Here is a 19886-nt window from a genome sequence, read left to right on the forward strand (position 1 = left end):
GCTTGCACAATGCCATCTTACTGCAAAACATATCACTATGTATTTTGTAGAATGTTGGGTTGTTCCATTAAGTGCACAACATTAGGGACTCGCGCACAAATTTAATGCATACCTTTCTTTTTACCGTTAACAGTTTTCATTTAGCTGACCCTCTCATCCAGAGTGAGTTAAAAGTTTCAAATATTATACAGTGATGGGAATTGAGCCTTCAAGACTTCTTGTGATCATCCAGTATCATACCCATGAGTGTAGTTGGGGCTTTGATTTCCCCCTACCCTAGATTGGACTCCGTAGCTTAAATGATATATTGAATGGGTGTCCTAAAAATGCAGATCAAGTATGCATAATTTTAATGCACAAATAACACAAGCACAATAAAAAACTGTACGAGAAAGATTTTATTTTTTTTTTTTTTTGTTGCTGATGAGGCTATGTAGCATTTTAGTGTGTGCTAGTTTTGCATTTTATTTATTTTTTCTTGTTTAAACTGTGACAGGAACAAGTATTTTTAACATGTGTATCTTAAACTCTATACTATCAGCGTCCAGAATAGACATCAGTGTGTGCTGGTGCTTTATCATTTTCCTTTATACTAATGGTAAAGGTTACCTTTTACTTTGTACTTGTTTTCTAAAATTATTTGCAAATATATTTATAAATTAAAAAAAAAAATCTTTATACAGAGTATTCACCCATGCACACTTCTGTCATCCCGTTTTGTCTGAAGTACCTTTTTGTTCTTCTGTTAATAATGACTGCATAAGGCTGGAGTCAATTCTGAAAGCAGTTGGTTCAAGAAGCCATTATGACCAAGATGGTGGTCCATCACAGAACATACTAATGTTCATACCTACCATTGTATGTGCTCGGCCAGTTTAGTGTGACCCACTATCTAAGGAGGTGACATGTACTGTTTAGATAGTGTGCATTCATTAACTCAGCATTTTGTTTGAAGAGAGAGAGTGCCTTCATAGTTTCACTCCAAATCCAGATTAAAACCAAATGGATGTCAATTATGCTGAATATTCACAAAATACAAAAAGAAAACATCTCAAAACCCTCTGGCTGCTCTAGGTCTTCCTAGGACTGGCTCTGTCTCAGTCTCTGCCTCTCTGGTGTGGTTGTTTGCCAGTTTGTTCACTTAGTGACTCTCCCAGATTTAGTCTTGCCAAAAAAAACACAGTACCTTATTTTTATAGAAATGTCAAGCTCCCTACGTATTCTGGCTATGAACCATGTGAAGCTACTGTACAGCCTGAAGGTTTCCCCATCTTTTGCCAGCACACCATGGGTCAGACTCATTCTTTCTAGAGATTCTTAGATCTGTGATATGAATTGAGTTTTCTGCCCTCTTGTGTCTGGGGAAGCATTTTCTTTTATCCACTTGTAAATTCTGAAGTATTTCTTTTGGAGGTTTTGACTTCTGTAATTTGCGTTTATTTCCACTTTCTCATGAAAAAGGTGTGGTGTCATTGGTAGTAATGGTTTCTTTCTCCTTTGGTGGTTTGCTGTTGGAATGATCCTTGGCTTGCCTGATGGTGAAACCTGTTGACTGCTGGATGCTCTATAGCAAGGCACAAGTACATAGTACACAATTATACAGTTCGTTTATTTCTGAAAACCTTTATATATGCGCTTTTCTGGCACTTATTATTTTATATTGCCAATCCACACGCCCTTCTTCATTTGATATGTATACCAGGTTGTATATCCAGGTTAAATTTTCATTCTGTGTCCTTTGCTGTTAAAGCCTCCTGAGAGTGGTTATACATTAAACGTCCTTCATTATAAAAATTGCTACCAGACTTAATAATGTTTGGAATAGTGATTTGTATTGCATTTTATTTAAGCAACAATTTAAGAAAAGATTCTGCAGATAGGTGTTATAATTCTGAGGTGCTTCACAATTACTTTGTGCTGTACATTGGCAAATGGTCCCCAGATGGCTGACATAGCTTCACTGCATTTTTTCTCCCCCCCCCCCCTTTTTTTAAAATAAATATTAAGTAGGTCATGGTGTCCACAAAGCAGACATTGATAAGCATGCTCTGAATCCCAACAGTTTTATCGAGGTGCTTCAGCTTGGCCTCTTGCTGCATTAGACTTGGTGCCATGGCAACTAGTTGCTAGGAGAAACCAAATTCATTATCAAGGGGACAGACTGCATTTGTGGTTATTTTGTGTTGGGGGAAGATTGCCACTTACCTTGGAAGTTGCTTTTTGATCAGTTTACAGGGAAAGGGTTATTGCTTAGTGTTGGCAGTGGCATTTCAGCAAGAGGACCTTGAACCCTAATGAAGAGGTTTAAGCATTTTCACCTGAAAAAACTGTTCTGATATTATTGGCTGTTTCTCAGTTTTGTGGTGGTAACTGTGCAGAGACATATTCAGTGTTAAACCTTAGGTTTAATTCAAGAGTTATGTTGCCTGGCAGCTGGCATGCCATTGTGGATCAAATGTAGATACTTTACTGCAGAAGAGTATTCATGTGATCTGAAAACACATTACCCATGACATTCAAATGAACACAATAACACGCCTACCTTACCAAAAAAAAAGGCCTATGAATACTTCCTGGAAGCAGCATTGTGCTTTGAGGTTTTCTGTAGGTGGGCATTACTTGAAATAGGCCAGGAGGCTGTGGTGAGCACACTACTAACAGGAATCTGAATAGATCGACTAACAATAGGTGTATTCCTGTCTCCTCGTTTTTCTAGGTAGGCCAAACTCTGGTTCTGTTAGGTTTTTTCCACATGTGTTCTTGAAGAGGAAAATATGAGGAGTGAATTTTGCCCTTTTGAGCTACATATTTTTTTTTAGCTTCACCTTTATTTGTTTGGTATACTCTGCCTTTTATGATAGACAGTTTCTGCTGACTATTTTAAGTGTTCACAGGCAGCTTGATATTCACTGAATGTGTTAACCAACTTCAGACTCCACATGCTGACAAACCTTGAAATAAGAAGTTCATGTGCAAACAGGAATTGGTTTCTGATTAAGAAAGTGGTTGCAGTGAAAGTATGAGGTGTACCAGGATCTGAATTGCAGTCTTGTGACTGTTCTACACAGATGGTTAGCTTTTTATGTTCCTCATCTGTTGCTTTTGCAAAACACAATGAACGCCATTTATTTTTTTGATTTTTTTTCTTTTTAATTAGTAGATTTCTACATCAGCAAAATAATGTTTAATTTACTTGTAGTTTATTTTGGCTTTGGAGTTTTTTTTAAACTTTTCCTTATTGCTGTTCAGCTCCTCATTCAGTTTGTTAAGATATGTATTTATCCAACTGTTGACTGAAGTGCATATAGGCTGTTGGAGACCAAAAATAAAAGTCATGGGTTACATACACACAATTGAATAATAATGTTTTTGAATCTGCTGTTGGAGTTTTCAGTACATGGGTGTTTAAAAATTAGACTGTTATCCTCCCTTTGTATCAGTGTGTGTACTCTTTCATACATGACCTAGGTTCACTTCCTCTCAGTTGATGCTTTCATTATCAATGTCCTATCGCCCCACCTCACACCTGTTGTACCTGTCTTTATTTCATAGGCTGTGTAGGTTGGCAAACAGTAATTGTTTAGATCACCCTGTGATTAAACTCAATCAGCTCAACTATAAATCACTTATTATATTTTACTGACTTGGCTTCAATCACATTTCATTGCTTCTGAATATTCTGTATTGCCTCAAGCAGGAAAACATGCCTTGGCACAGATTTATACCCTAAACTGTAATTTAAAACAGGAAGTAAATATTTTTGATGTTAATAGGAAAGAAAAAGTTATGATTGATTGCATACCTTTTTGTGGATTGCATGTGTGCAAAGGTTTAGTATCCTATCAGCACTCCCAGGATTTAGGCTTACACAGATTCTTTTATTGTATTGTTTCTGGCCAAGTAGTCTCCATTTTCTCATTTGCTTTCTTGACTGTTAACTGGCATTAGCATTCATTCTTTGTAACTCTAGCTGACATGTTGAAATCAGATGTTTAACATTTGTTAGTTTTAAGTTCATCAGGTATTTTGCACTTCTTTTTACATGTAGTGGTTAGTAAATGATACAGATCCAGTGCCCTGGGTTTGAATTTCATTCCTGACAACTATCTGTGTAGGTGTTTGCATGTTCTCCCCATGTCTGATTTAGATTTATTTGAACCCCCTAGTTTTCTACCCAACTCTTACATCTGCCTGTTAAGTTACTTGGTGACCCTTCAGTTGGGTCCATGTGATTGTGTGTATACGTAACTGTTCCCTGCAATGAACTGATGCCATGCTCGATGTTGTCTCAATAGCCTTAGGTTTCTTCAAACCTGAATTCAATTAAGTAGGTTTGAGAGTTATGATTGTTAGGGTGTGTTTTGTCTTCATTGTATCAGTGCTGACCCCATTTGACCTGTAAAAAGTAGTTTAACATTAAGGAAAAATCATGAGTTATTAAAGATACTAAATCCTTTATTCTCATTCATGCCTCACATCTTGTCATTTCTGTTTAGGGATTCTGTGAAAAGAGTAATGGAGCATCTTCCTTCTTACACAAAAGAGTACTATGTTTGAAAATTCTCCTTATATTTGTGTTTTTAAGTTTTAATTTATAGCCGACTAAAACTGAATTAATATTTTGTGGTATGTTTCAGCAGAAGTGATTGTATAGCCTGGACTGTGCTGTGCCAGAACTGTGTAGGCATATCAACCTCCTGAGTATTTGTTCAGATTAATTTCTCAGCAGACCTGAAATCCCCCATTGCCAGCAGGCTGAATCTGGTTTCCTTTACACGCATGGTTTATGAAAAGTAAAAGTGGTGTTTTTTTTTTTAGGTTTGATTTTTTGGATTCCCCCTTAAAGCAGTTATAGCTTCCTGTTTATTTATCAATACTTTGTTGTCTTACTTGTCTGAGTCATGGCGAAAGTAGTTACCTCATCAAGAAGGAATTCCCAAACACGTCACTGTATTGCCCACTGCATCCTTCAAGCATCTGCCTCCGTCACTCTCCATTCGTCTGTGTAACATGCACCTGCGCTTAGCCACGAAAAGTTTATCTTTTGGTAAATTGATGAACCGTTCATAAGTTTCTAATGGATTTTTTGCGATGTCAACTATATATGAAAAGAAAAGAATCTGGAAACTTTGATTACATCATGTACAAGAAAAAATCATAAATACTAATGAGTTTACTTTATTACGCATTTAAGATGTTACAGCCAAATAAAACCAAAAACAGTAGAGAAAATAAAAATGCTTATTACCAATTGAGTACTATGCTGTAATGTGGAAGTCAGTGTCAATAAATGGTACTTTTAAAGAAAAAATAGGTTAAAAAATTTTCCTGTTTTTGTCTCATGCTTGAGCCCTTTGCCAGACCTCTGTTATAATCTTCTTCAGATACCACACAGAGCATCAAACCGGGATCGACATGAATATAACAGCTAGAGACTTGACTTAGACTGAATGGAGTAATCACATTACACCTCAGTTGGATCAACAAATGCTGTCTTTCTGTCAGATGCTGAATCATCTGATATTCGCTTTCAAGGCTGAAACCCCAGAATATCTGTTTACAGTTGGCACTGTGTATCAGTCCATGAGACAAACAAAATATTTTCACTGTCCTAAATGTTTGAAACACACTTTTCAGTATTGCTTTAATTTTGTGGTCCTAATGCCCTAGATTTAATCTTGTCAGTTGTAACATTAAAATTGAAGGTTTTAAGGACTCTTCAGGATTCAAAATGAGCTTTATCTGTCTGTCCAGATTGAAACTCCCTAAATCTAGTTCATGGCTTAAGGAGTTAGTGCTATATCCCTGCATTATTGGGCACAAGACTCAGAACAAGTCAGTTCTGACAGGTGCAATCTGTTCATCATAAAACAGTCTCGTGCACACATTCACACTGAATTCATATAAAGTTAATTGGATCTCTTTGCTCCCCTACTGCACATCATCTGCAAGTTCAGTTGATTCCTCGATTTTAACCATGTAACATTCATTTTACCTGACGCGAAGGTAAAATTATGGTAGCAATAATACACCTCTGTTTTATAGTGTTTTTCAATTGGACTTAACATTTTGCTTTATGAAGTGCCCTGGGGCCTCATGTATAACGCCGTGCGTAGAACTCGCACTATAACATGGCGTAAGCACAAAAGCCGAAATGTGCTTACGCACAGAAAAATCCAGATGCAGGAATCTGTGCGTACTCCAACTTCCACGTTCTTCCGCTATATAAATCCCGATCAGCGTGAAAACTAACGCTCGTGCGCGCAATATGTAACGCCCCAAATCCTCCCAGAATTACGCCTCTTTGAATATGCAAATCAATATAAATCACCCTTAAGCTCAGCCTTCTGTGGAAAGACAATGGGAAAAGCACGGGGGAAAATATAACGATTTCAGCGAATACCAAGTGGAGGCAAAGGAAAAATATACTATTTGTTTAATTAAACCGTGGTATAATCAACAAAAGGAAGTTGATCGAGTGACATAGCGTGTTGGAGAAACTTGAAAGCTCAGATATCAGTCGCGTTAAAAGGCGAGTCGTAGCCTACCGTCTGAGTGTCATATGAAAGCTTTTTAGGGTACAGAGAAAAAAAAGGCACAGTGGGGAAAAAAAGCACGAAATGTCAACTTCAATCTCGAAATTTCCACTTTAATCACGTAGTTTATTTTGTCATTAAAGTAGAACATCATAAACGTCATCTTAAAATCATTTACTTAACCAGTTTCTCAAATCACATCGTAATTAAAGTAGCACGTTAAATGCTTTGTTTTGTATTTGATCTTCTATGTGATCTATGTGTGTGAATCACTACTTGCTTCTTAAACCGGCTCTCTTCCTCCGACTGTACACATAATCCATTACATTCGTGATATTACAGCTCTCTGAATAACTAAAATACTGAGATGTATACGTGATATCATTAAGAGTTAAAGCACGTTATTAAACATGGGTTTTACAGCGCAGCGATTGTGCACGACCATCGATGAAATTATTTATTGCAGCAGTATCAGGGCGGCTCTAGTTTTGTGGTGGCACTGGGCAGAAAAGAATCGGTGGCTCCTTAAGCCGCCAATGTCAGTGAGGTAGCTTATGCACGGCGGATGGCCACGTCCGTTGCAGACACTAGCCGCCTCGTGCTCATGACACAAGCATTTAACTTTTGTCGAAATTTGCCGCTGCATTTTTAGCTGTGTCGTTATTTTCTCTTTCTGTTTTATATTCAATATGTATTGGCGTGGCCGCCCATGCAGTTCTTGCTTTTCTTTCTCCAAGTAACCGATTGCCACACAATCAGCTCTGTAATAGATGTTAAGCCATCTGTAAACTTAGAGCACTGATTCTTTAAAAGTTTAAGGAACATTGAAATATCTTCGTAGTACATGTTTAATTATTCTATCCTTCACGCCAGTCCCAGTGAAGAATATAGATTATTTAAATGAAGTTAAAGTTTTACCTGTATAATATAATAAACATATTTTGCTGCATTTCATCTTAAAATGATATTGTCATCATATGTAAATACGCACTTTATAAAGTGGCTCAGGTTGTGCAATATTATAACTGTAGTACAAGTTTACAGTGAGGTAATTGTACTTATAAGTACAAACAGTTCTACAAGGAGCAGTGATTGAGTGCGTTTATAGTTCTTGGGATGAAACTTTTTCTGAACCTCGAGGTCCGTACAGGAAAGGCTTTAAAACGTTTTGCCGTGGCTGAGGTAGCGTGTGCCTCATGCTGTATACCGATAATTCTCTTTCCGAACAGCTGCTGCTGTGCAGATACAGTGATATAAATACTCCGAGTGCTGCAGTGAGAGTAATATGGAAAAAGATGATCCGCTGTGGCAACTCCTAACGGGAGCAGCTGAAAGAAGAAGGTGCAGTGAGAGTAACAACGCTAAAGCAGTTATGGTATTTGGAATACTATGGCTATTCCCTGGACCATTATATTGTTACAAGTTAATTACAATCAGATGTGTTACACTAATAAACAATATGCGGTTAGTTTCAGTGTATTTATAAAGCCGCGTCAGGAAAATAAGGTGTAACCACACAGGAACAGTACCATTGCTTTGACGCTGGGTGCCGCCAGTCTGCAAAACCGAGCGGAGAACTTGCGTACGACAAGCCATGAGGTACCGTGGAAAAGTGCGTGGCTTTACGCCAAGTGTAGGTTTTATACATCACGATTTGAACGTGGAAAAGTTCTTACGCAACATTTCTGTGCATACGCACCGTTTATACATGAGGCCCCTGGTGTTTATTTAGGACTAGCAAAATACCCACGCTTCGCAGCGGAGAAGTAGTGTGTTAAAGAAGTAATAAAAAAGATAAGGAAACATTTTGAAAATAACGTAACATGATTGTCAATGTAATTGTTTTGTCACTGTTGTGAGTGATGAGTGTTGCTGTCATATATATATATATATATATATATATATATATATATATATATATATATATATATATATATACATATCTACATATACACACATACATACATACACACAAATACATACATATATATACACACACATATATAAACATATATATACATATACAGTACATACATATCTACATATACACACACATATATATATAGAAAATCTTAATTTATTTATCCATTCCTAAATAATTAAATGGGCAGGCTATTTCGTATCAGTGCAATACGCTGTTTGTTAAAACGGATGACTCCCACTCTTACGTGCAAGTCTGCGTGGATATTATGAACTATCGTATCTGTTCAAGTTCTATTTAAATTTTAAATAGAAGGAATTTTTATTTAGTCGACAGAAATGTCTTTCGTAGGAGTGTAAGTTAAATGTAGGCATCATTGCATAAATTTTTCTTCACCATACAAATGTAAAGAGTAAATTCGCCTTACATTCCAACCAAAGATATTTGTGTTGACTACATAGAACTTGAAAAGACATATTTTTTCGAATGTGATCGCACAATTCAAAACGAGTTGAGGCGCACTACATCGAGCATGCATGCTATTGTGGTTTCGCTTGCGTGCCTCAATAAGTCACCCTCCCCTCGCTCTTACTTTTTTACCGTTCATCTAATGAATACACTGAGTATGGCTTTACCAAAACAATCATTGATGGCGAATAAAGTATCCATTATTCATAAAGCCTCAACTGGTGATCTGTCTTTCTGCGTAAACCGCATATTTTTTCATATGTCTCAAACCAAGGGGATGCGAGGGTAAAATGAATCGGGAAGCGCTGATATATATGTATGTATGTGTGTGTGTGTGTGTATATATATATATATATATATATATATATATATGTGTGTGTGTGTATATGTATATATATATATATATATATATATATATATATATATATATGTCGCCCTAATTTTGGGGTCATCAGATGTACATACTCGGTGCACCCCCTCTCGGGAATCGGACGTCGGCGCTAGAGGCGAAGCCTCTACCATTGCGCAACGGCGTGTGGTTGGTCTATTTGAGAGTATGTAGGTTGGGGTATATATATACATATGTATATATACCTGCGCTTTGCAGCGGAGAAGAAAGAAGTTATGAAAAAGAAAAGGGAAATTTTTAAAAATAACATAACATGATTGTCAATATACAGTAATTGTTTTGTGAGTGTTATGAGTGTTGCTGTCATCAAGGATTTGATTATCATTATTTCTTTCAATCAGGTTCGTATATGTAGGATGTGCTGTGTTCAAGTTACATTCCGTGTTTGTCAATCGTTGTAAAGATGACAGGTTTCATTCATCGATTTGTTTCTTACTGCATCAATAAACCGCTCATCTTCCTCTTTATCTGAGATGTGACACACTGCATGCACGGGGTTTTTTTTTTTTAAACTGTCTTCCTTTAGCGGGACATTGACTTTTTCCACCGTGTGCTTTGTTTCCACAGTAGCTGCGCTTATGAATATGCTTGTATGTATCAGACGCTTCATATTTTTTTGCTGCCTTCTCAATTGTGTAATTTGTTTTTTGTTCAGCACTCTTTGGAACTGTTGCTTTTTCTCTGTGCACTGCGTCATTTCACGTGAGCCGCTCGGTGTACATGCATCGAAGGTTCCCAGCTGTGCTGGTGCCATCTCGTGCGATGTCCACGGCTGTATTTAATGTTAGCTAAGACCTGGCACTTAAAAGTTTCTCTCGCAGTTTCGCCGAGTTTGTGCCAAACACCACCCTGACCATCTCATCTTTGTCTGCATAAGCACAGTCCTCCACCCGTGAATATTTAGCGGCAGTGTTTCTATTGGATTGCCGCTGATGGACAGGCACTAAATTACGTAGAAGGCGTAACTCCTCCTCCCACGGCCATCGAGCAGAAGTCTATTATAGTATATGGACGAAAAAATAGGCTCCAGTTATGACCATTACGTGTAGAATTTCGAAATGAAACCTGCCCAACTTTTGTAAGTAAGCTGTAAGGAATGAGCCTGCCAAATTTCAGCCTTCTACCTACACGGGAAGTTGGAGAATTAGTGATGAGTCAGTGAGTCAGTCAGTGAGGGCTTTGCCTTTTATTAGTATAGATTATACATTAAATATATTGCAGGCATATTGTGTGTGTGTGTATGCTTCTTATTTGTTATAATAAATGAACACTTAGACTTTGTTTTTTGTTGCTTCTACAACAAGTTAATTTTCCCTTATGGTTTTGGGGGGGAGGGTGCAAAAAGAGTTCAGTGTTTGTCATAGTGCCATTCACATTAATTTGTCTAGCTGTTTGTCTTTCTTAACATTCTTAACATAGACATGAACAGAAATATATAATATGTGTTAATCTGTCTATTGTTGATACGAGTGGTACCATGTGAAATGGAATTTTCAGAATTAAAGAGTCGGAGGCTTGAATCAGTTAAAAGACTGTACTACAGAGGAACAAGTGTGTGTAATATCCATTTATAATATACAGAGCAGATGAGATATTTTTGTTGTGTTTAATGGCTCTTTGTGCTATATACCTGCTTGTTGATAAGTATCCCCTGTTTTTCCTTTCAAAGGCATGTCTTTAGTATTGAAGATCTTCTGTCCCACTGTATGATTTATCAAACATGCTGTATTTACATCACAAAATAAGGCTGCCTGATCTGCTGATACCAAACATAGTAATACTGCTTGTTTTTATTTTCATTGTTTGCATTTGGCATCTTCAAAGAAAATTTGTCTGACTGTCAGCTGTGTTTCAGGACATTGGCAGGATGAAAGGCGGGCTTGAAATGGTGCTGTGTCTCTACTTTTGTGTTTTTAAAAAATGTTCAGAATTATACAGGAGAGAAATACACTCAACCTTGATCCACCCACTCTAGTGACCTCTGTGTTCTCTTTCTTTTGTTTATGTACAGTGTATTGAAATCAATGCCCTGAGATGATTGTATGGAGAAAGTGAATTGAAGCCTTCGTTTAAAAGAAATTAATCAAGCGCATGTTCACAGGTAAGCTCTGTGAAACTTCAGTTTTTAAGTAGATATTTGAGATCTTACCAAGGTTCTGCTGATATTTACAAAATGGTGAAACCTTGAGGAGGGGAGGTCAGATTTGGTTTTCTTTAAAAAAGGCAATATTTAATCTGTTGAGATAAGGAAACCAAATATATTTAATATAGAAAGTGGGCTGGACTCCAAAGGAGATTGTAAGGTATTCTGTTTTTAAATATGTCTTTGTGCATTAGGGGTATTTCACCTGTTCCAACACAAATGCATTTTGCAGTAGTGATACAGACTCCTTTATTTACAAATATGTTTTCCCAAAGTTGACCATGTACATTCAGAGTTTGTCTAAATTAGGTTATCCTCACTCAACTAAACAAAACCAAAAAGCTGGGCTTTTTCTATGGTATTGGTCTTTGTTAAAGATACAAATCTCTCAGTCCCAACAGTTAGTAACCATCCATCCATTATTTCAGCACATACACTGTACTGTGTAAAAACTTGGATCTCATATATTCAAACCACTTCATCTCAAATCATTTTTTTCATTTCTTTTGGAATTAACTCATTATGTTTGTCATCAATATTTGCCTACTCATTAATCAGATACTTTTCTAACTGATAACAGTGAGAGTAGGTTGCATAAAGGTCAATAAATGTGATTAGATGAGGCAGTATCTAATTAGCATGTGGTATTGCAGTGCCTTCTAGTGGTTAAAGTAGTACTAGGGTGTTGTACCGTGTTAGCCATTATGAACGTAGAGAAAAGCCAAGCAAAATGACACCTTTTATTGGCTAACTAAAAAGATTACAATATGCAAGCTTTCGAGGCAACTCAGGCCCCATCTTGCCTGAAGAAGGGGCCTGAGTTGATTTGTTATGTAGTATTGTAAGTACTGTTTCCAGTGCTGAATGTGTTAAATTAAATTGCTGCCTTCCTCCTGTAGGTCCCAAACAGTGTGTTCTTCAGTATTAACACTTGAAAAGTAAGGTTTGCTGTTCTTTTCTGCCACCATGTGGTGGTAGCATGGCACTACTCTGATATAAGAGCCGCTGTGCAAAAATAACCCCATGTCATGAATATTTTTGGCAAGCAAGTCAAACACATGGGTGATACCCAATAGAATGAATTGAAATGAACAGGAAACACAGTCACACAGACATGCAGAAAGTTTCAAAATTGTAATTGTTGCTTTCATGCTGGTACCAGACTAATTCAAATGCCCGAGATTCTGCCCTGTTTGATGTTTATTATTGTGAAGGAATGTGTCACAGTGGTTAGTGCAACTGCCTCATGTATCCAGTGTTCAAATCTTGCATCTGGGCATTGTTTATGTCACATTTGTCTGCACTTCTCTGTGTCTGTTAGTTTTTTTTACACTCTGAATACAAGCAGGTTCGTTTACATTTAGTTTTTTTTACACTCTGAATACAAGCAGGTTCGTTTACAATTTCAGGTTGGTGATGTGTGTGTGTATATACATGTTAGTCCTTTAAATAGACCTCCCTCCACCGTCCAGTTTTGAATAATGTCTTATGCCTGCTGCTAGAATAGGCTCTTCCACCCTGCAACCTTGAATTGGGATATTGGAATAGTCAAGTTTTCAGACTAGTTATGTTACCATGGTAGATGAAAACAAAGGTTTGTGCATACTGTCAATACACATGTGACATGGATAGTGTAAACAACCATTACAAACATCCATCCATCCATTATCCAACCCACTATATCCTAACTACAGGGTCACGGGGGTCTGCTGGAGCCAATCCCAGCCAACAGAGGGCGCAAGGCAGGAAACAAACCCTGGGCAGGGCACGCACACCCACACACCAAGTACACAATAGGGACCATTTAGAATCGCCAATACACCTAAACTGCATGTCTTTGTTCTGTGGGAGGAAACCCACGCAGACACGGGAAGAACATACAAACTCCACGCAGGGAGGACGCAGGAAGAGAACCTCCTAACTGCGAGGCAGCAGCGCACTACCCACTGCGCCACCATGCCGCCTCCATTACAAACAGTAAAGGTGTAATGTTTGTTTGCATGTGTAACTGAATAAAGAGACAAATCTTTATATAAAGGAAATTTCTTTACATTATTGCACACTGCTTCTAATAGTTACAACATTTGGCAAAGTAGATCATTTGTTTTCTGAAAAACCCAGTCACACCATAAATGATTTAAATGCATAGGTATGGTTTTTTTTTTTTTTGATGAATCATGTTTGACTCTCTAAAACTAGTAAGGAAAAAACAAAAAATAACACAAAAGGGAAGAGAAGCACACTCTACGAAAGTATAAATTTATTTAGGGGAACGTATTAAATATATTGTCGATTTAATGCTCTCCTATGAAACAAGGATTGCACGTATATATTCCTGTTATTCAGTCCTCTCAAACCCAGTGATTCATCCATCCATCCATCCATTATCCAACCCACTATATCCTAACTACAAGGTCACGGCCAATCCCAGCCAACACAGGGTACAAGGCAGGAAACAAACCCGGGCAGGGCGCCAGCCCACCACAGCCCAGTGATTCATATATGACCAAAAAAGCTTCTCATTCCTATTTTAAGAGTAAGTGAATAAGCTACTCTTTCTAATGTCAACCAAAGAATGCGGGGGATTGAATACTCCTTAATGTTTTTAATCCTGCTTCACTTGTACATGGAGGAGGGACAGACACTTAAACATTTTACAGAACACATCATTCTTCCCTATTCTGTTTTGATACTGATTTAATTTTAGTACTGCTGCTTTTTCCAAAACCTCCACTTCAATGTTTCTTTCTATAAATATCTGCTTTTAATGAGTAGCCCCATTTTTAATGGAGTACTGCTCTTTTCTCCTTTCCTGTTAGACTTGAACATAAGAGCATGCAAGTGCAATATGTGTAGTATTTGAGCATCTTCATTTATGAACAACTAGCCCAAGTACAAACAAGAAATTGGCCTAAAGGTGGAGGGGGTAGCTAACACTGAAATGGGGGAGTGGAGTGGAGTATAGAGAGTGAGGATTGTCCATAACATGTGAACTTGAAGATGTCCAAGAGGCATCTTGTACTAAGCAAAAGGATTAACCGACAGATGCTGGCCTAGCCAGCTTGACTGAGCTCACTAGAAAGGTAAGTAAATTGTTCATGTCTTTATAAGTGTGAATTGTTTTGCATTTTTTTATTGGAGGATCAAATAGAAATACTATTGTGTGGTTGCTTATAAATCTTAGAATGATACACTAATTTTGTATGCTTAACATGCTCCACCTTCTGGGAATGTCACATAAGTTTTTAACTGTATACATATGTATAACTGTAGCAGAAGATTCTGGATTGTTGGGGTGAAGAACTCTCCACCTGGCATAAATAGCCAATCTATGAATGAGAGTCCTGCATGACTTGCCTTTTTTTATTAAATCTCAGCTGCTCCAATCGCATATCTCCCTTAACATTTAGCATGTGGCATTTGACAAAGATATATTGTTCTGTGCCGAGTGTTGTCAGCACTAATTATTTCTCACATCTCCCATTTTCTGTATCGTTTCAGGGTATGATGGAGCAGCAGTGAACACATTTGCTGACAAGTGATCTTGAATTTCGATTAAGCACCCACAAGTACGAACAGGGATCTTGAATCTCTCTGTTAAGCAAGACAATTAGGAGCAGGCCGGCCAGTAGGTGAGGAACTGGCAAATACAGTTACTGTGGTAAGCAGGCACTTTAGTGTCCCAGTAGGTTCAAGTTGTGATGAACAAAATGATCTAATTCCGATTTTGATGTTATGCAATAACACTGCATATATACTCGGAATGTAATTTGTTATGCCAATGCTTGTTCTGTTTTTCTTAAATACATGTAAGAGACGGATACCCTTTTAACCTTTTTGACCTGAATAATGTAGTTGTGGTTGTACTTTTAAACAGTTTAACACTAAATATAAGCTGAAAGCAACACCATATGCTCATCATATTTCTTGTATTCCATTTATAAACATTTATCCTTGTAATATTTGGTAATATTTGTTAATTTGCTAAGTGATCATATGATACTCTCACATACATCTTCATGCCTTCATTCAATTTTAGTTTATTTCCTGTCTATACCCTTTATGTGGGGTTGCCAACAGGGCATTGCTAGACAATGGTTATGTATTCTGTGGTTTGTTAACAGTTTGTTATGTGAAAGTACAGAAAGTGAAGACTGCAAGATTGCCAATAGTTTATTTTAGAAGTAGATAAGCCTTTTTTCTGTTTTGTGTGTCTGGTAGGCTGGATGCATCACACATCGGATCAGTTTGGGGGGCGCAGCACACAGGATAATTTTCCTCTGGAAAGCCTAAGCCAAGGCAGAGGATGGGGACCCACAGGGGGCCGTTCATGGCTTCCACCATCATCCAGGTAGGCACAGTCTTGGGGTTATTCTAAATATTATGAAACACCAAATGTAACATGAATTTAAATACAACATCTAGGGATCTATGCATTGTTTTTCAGATTTAGAAACAAAATATCTTTACTGTACCAGTAAACCCTGCCAACTATAAACTGGTGTGTTATGTACTAACAACTTTGAAAAGGAGTTAATACTTCATTATTGGGTGCAAGCTAACCTTATGTGCTGAAGCACTTGCTTACTTGAGGTCTTCATCAATTTTTGTTTCCCTTGTAGGTGTGCTAGCAGCACAAGCCAACCATCCCTTCCACCTCACCCTCCTCCTCCTCCTCCTCCTCACATGAGTGGTCTTGTACATCCCAACAAGCTCATGGTTTCAGCTGGGTGAGTAAATTGTGAAACACTAGTAAGTAAGAAATCTACCAGACATTTCATGGAAATGTATGTGCCACTCTGTACTAGCAGAAAGTAGGTATATTTTATAACAACAGTTTTTGAATATTAATCTTATTCTAATAATTCAGAAATCTGTGGAATAAGCATCCATCAAGAAATAAGTACTATGCCATTCATGTGTTTTCTAGTCGAAGTTGTAGCAGCATAAATTTCAGTTTAGTACAAAAGTCTACTTTGATTCAAAACTACTTTAAGAATATAACTGTTGCTAACTCACTTATAGGTCTCTGCCCCGTACATTGCATGACAAGATTGATGCCATTCATGGTTTAGCACAAAGCCTGCTGCGAGATCAGCATCAGCCACGTTTGTGGGAGCAGCTGGGGCAAATCTATGAATCGGAGCAGGACTTGGAGGAGGCACTGCGCTGTTATCAGAACGCCTTACGATATCAGACGTATGGTGGCGGCTACAACCACCTCTCCACACATGTTAGCCAGCTGCAGCGGGTAAGAAAGATTGCTCTTTTTATTAAGTTCTACTTTATTTATTATTGTGAAAATTGGGGACAAAAAGCAGACCTGCAGTAAAGGAACATTTTGTATATTTTGAGAGACAGAATGAACTAGAACACTTTCTTTCTCCTTTCGTTATGATTGTAGTTTCTTAATCCTCACCAGCATCGGCCTCGCACTCTGCCTTTGGTTGTTGATGTGTGGAGCCTTCTACAGCAGGTAATGATTTTTGCATAGCATAGCATTATTTGCCATTGTTGTGCATGCATAATGACTTCTTACTCTTCAGCTTTTTGTAGAAGAGCTCTTCTCCAGCTGCCCACTCTTTAGTTTCCTCCTGTATCAGTTGCCATGGTGCTCATTCCCAATCATTGTATTAGAGAAAATAAAATGCTGTAGCGCTTTCTTAGAAAACTGAAGAGAAGAAAATTAATTTTACCTATCGCAGTGGCATGTTTAAACTGTTTATGAAGAATTTTTTTTTTTTTTTACTTGAGTTTTCTTTTTTTAACTGAGTTTCACACTTTGTGTTCACAGTATTTTTCAGGAATACCAGCTTAATGTTTTACGCAGTCTACTGTACCTTTTAATGGAACAAACATTTTGATTTGACTGTGAATTCAATATAAAAGGAGAAAAATCCAAGAGTATTTAACTTTTTAACATGAATTTTAATTATTACTTCTATAGCAACCCAGAAATTTTCCAGGGAAAAACAATTGTCAACTAAAACGTCCTGCTACTCATATGGACCATACGGTGATCCATCACACGCCAGGTATTCATCACATGATTTCCAGTGCTGCACCAAATGATGAGATTCCAAGTCAAGTGAAGAGAAAGAGAAGCAGTAGTCCTGATCAGGTAAGATTGAGGTTCTGAAAGGGTTTTTTTTTTGTTTTTTTTTTTGCTGTAGGTACAGATATAAATGTTTTGAAGAGTTTCTAAAACTATTATGTTAACTTATTAATTCACATAATCATTTGTCTGTCTTTCAGTTTAGTGCGGTTTCAATTTTTGGTAATTTGCTTTTTATTTATACTGTATACCTGTAGGTCAGCACATTTTAACATTTTGGTTCATGATATATTTTCATATATTTTTTTTTTTAGTTAGGATAAACAATGCAAGAAATGATTTTAAGATGCTACTTTAACAGATACCCAGTTCCTTTTTGCTTGGTTTTCCAGTCATTCTATATACATGCTTTTATAACATTAAATGTAACCATGTGATGCTCAGTTATTTTTATCTCATTGTTGGACTAACGACGACCTAGGTGCACCATGGAGGGTTACAGCGAACACCTATCACAAACCCTCACCATCAAGGCCATTACCAGCAGTCTAAGCCCAACCTATGGAACCCTCTGCATAAGAGTGGCCATTCCTGGCATCACCCTGAAAGGAAGAGCACACAGGCTGATTTCCAGGTGAGATTCAGATATTGCTTTTAGTAGTACAATAATTTAATAAATAAGTATAGGTCTGTCTTGGGATATGACATTCTTGTCTCACTTTTATTCTGCAGATAAAAATGAGCAAAAAAAAACACAGCTTTTATTTTCAGCTGAATTTCACTTAATTAGCAAAGTGAAATAGTGTGTGCAGATATTAATGTAGCATCTGATGCTAATGGTGAGGAATGATACTGTATGGTTTCATTTATTTTGTGTTTACATGTGCGCATACCACAAAATGCAACTCCCAGCTCTGCGATAAGTTCTGTCCTAAGAAAGCAGTTGGCTGTTAAACTGAATGGTAGATAACCTCTCTAATGAGATATCAGTTAGTGGTGGGTTTTCATTCCATCATTTTTTCCTTTTCCAACTCTATGAGGTACTTTGCAGTTATCAAAAACTGTACTATAGTCATGGCCGAAATTATTGGAACCCCTGGAAGTTTCACAGAAAATGCACCATTTCTCCCAGAAAATTGTTGCAATTACAAATGTTTTGGTATACAATGTTTATTTCCTTTATGTGCATTGGAGCAACACAAAAAAACAGAGAAAAAAAGCCAAATATGACATCATGTCACACAGATCTCAAAAACCAGGCTGGTCTGGACAAAATTATTGGCACCCTCAACTTAATATTTGGTTGCACACCCTTTGGAAAAAATAACTGAAGTCAAGCGGTTCCTATAACAATCAACAAGTTTGTTACACCTCTAAACTGGAATTTCCAACCACTCTTTTTTTGCAAACTGCTCAAGGTCCCTCAGATTTGAAGGGCGCCTTCTCCCAATAGCAATTTTGAGATTTCTCCATAACTGTTCAATCGGATTTAGATCCGGACTCATTGCTTGCCACTTCAGAACTCCCCAGCGCTTTGTCTTCAACCATTTCTGGGTGCTTTTAGAAGTATGTTTGGGGTCATTGTCCTGCTGGATCACCCATGACCTCTGACGCAGACCCAGCTTTCTGACACTGGGCCCTACATTGCACCCCAATATCTTTTGGTAGTCTTCAGATTTCATGATGCCTTGCACACAGTCAAGGCATCCAGTGCCAGAGGCAGCAAAACATCCCCAAAACATCTTAGAACCTCCACCATGTTTGACTGTAGGTACTGTGTTCTTTTTTTCGTAGGCCTCATTCCATTTTCTGTAAACAGTAGAATGATGAGCTTTACCAAAAAGCTCTACTTTGGTCTCATCCGTCCACAAGACGGTCGCCCAGAAGGATTTTGGCTTCCTCAAATACATTTTGGCAAACTCCAGTCTCGCTTTTTTGTTTCTCTGTCAGCACTGGGGTCCTCCTGACTTTCCTGCCATAGCGTTTCATTTCGTTCAGATGTCAACGGAAAGTTTGAGCCGACACTGTTGCATCCTGAGTCTACAGAACAGCTTGAATATGTTTTGAGGTTGAATGGGGCTGTTTAGCCACCATTCGGACTATCCTTTGTTGCAGTCTTTTATCAATTCTTTTCTTCCGTCCACATCCAGGGAGATTATCTATAGTGCCATGTGTTGTGAAATTCTTGATTATGTTGTGCACAGTGGACAAAGGAACCTGAAGATCTCTGGAGATGGACTTGAGATTGTTGATATTTTTTCACAATTTTTGTTCTCAAGTCCTCAGACAATTCTCTGCTCTTCTTTCTGTTCTCCATGTTTAGCGTGGCACACTCAGACACACAACAGAAAGGT

At 37.7% G+C, this 19886-nt stretch overlaps 1 protein-coding gene across 5 annotated transcripts in view; it reads left to right on the forward strand.

The window, feature by feature from the left end:
- Positions 1-19886, forward strand: part of kdm6ba (lysine (K)-specific demethylase 6B, a) — a 392876-nt gene that overhangs the window by 353932 nt on the left and 19058 nt on the right. For 4 of the 5 annotated variants that reach the window (XM_039747183.1, XM_039747185.1, XM_039747184.1 and 1 more), the window contains 8 exons: positions 11346-11435; positions 14979-15138; positions 15699-15828; positions 16100-16207; positions 16503-16728; positions 16882-16953; positions 17425-17598; positions 18014-18166. In XM_039747183.1, coding sequence (XP_039603117.1) covers positions 15704-15828; positions 16100-16207; positions 16503-16728; positions 16882-16953; positions 17425-17598; positions 18014-18166 — 858 coding nt within the window. In that variant the 5' untranslated portion in view covers positions 11346-11435; positions 14979-15138; positions 15699-15703. The remainder of the gene's footprint in view (positions 1-11345; positions 11436-14978; positions 15139-15698; positions 15829-16099; positions 16208-16502; positions 16729-16881; positions 16954-17424; positions 17599-18013; positions 18167-19886) is intronic. The other variant, XM_039747187.1, reaches the window with a different exon arrangement.

Source organism: Polypterus senegalus, chromosome 3, assembly GCF_016835505.1.
Source record: "Polypterus senegalus isolate Bchr_013 chromosome 3, ASM1683550v1, whole genome shotgun sequence".
NCBI lineage: Eukaryota > Metazoa > Chordata > Cladistia > Polypteriformes > Polypteridae > Polypterus > Polypterus senegalus.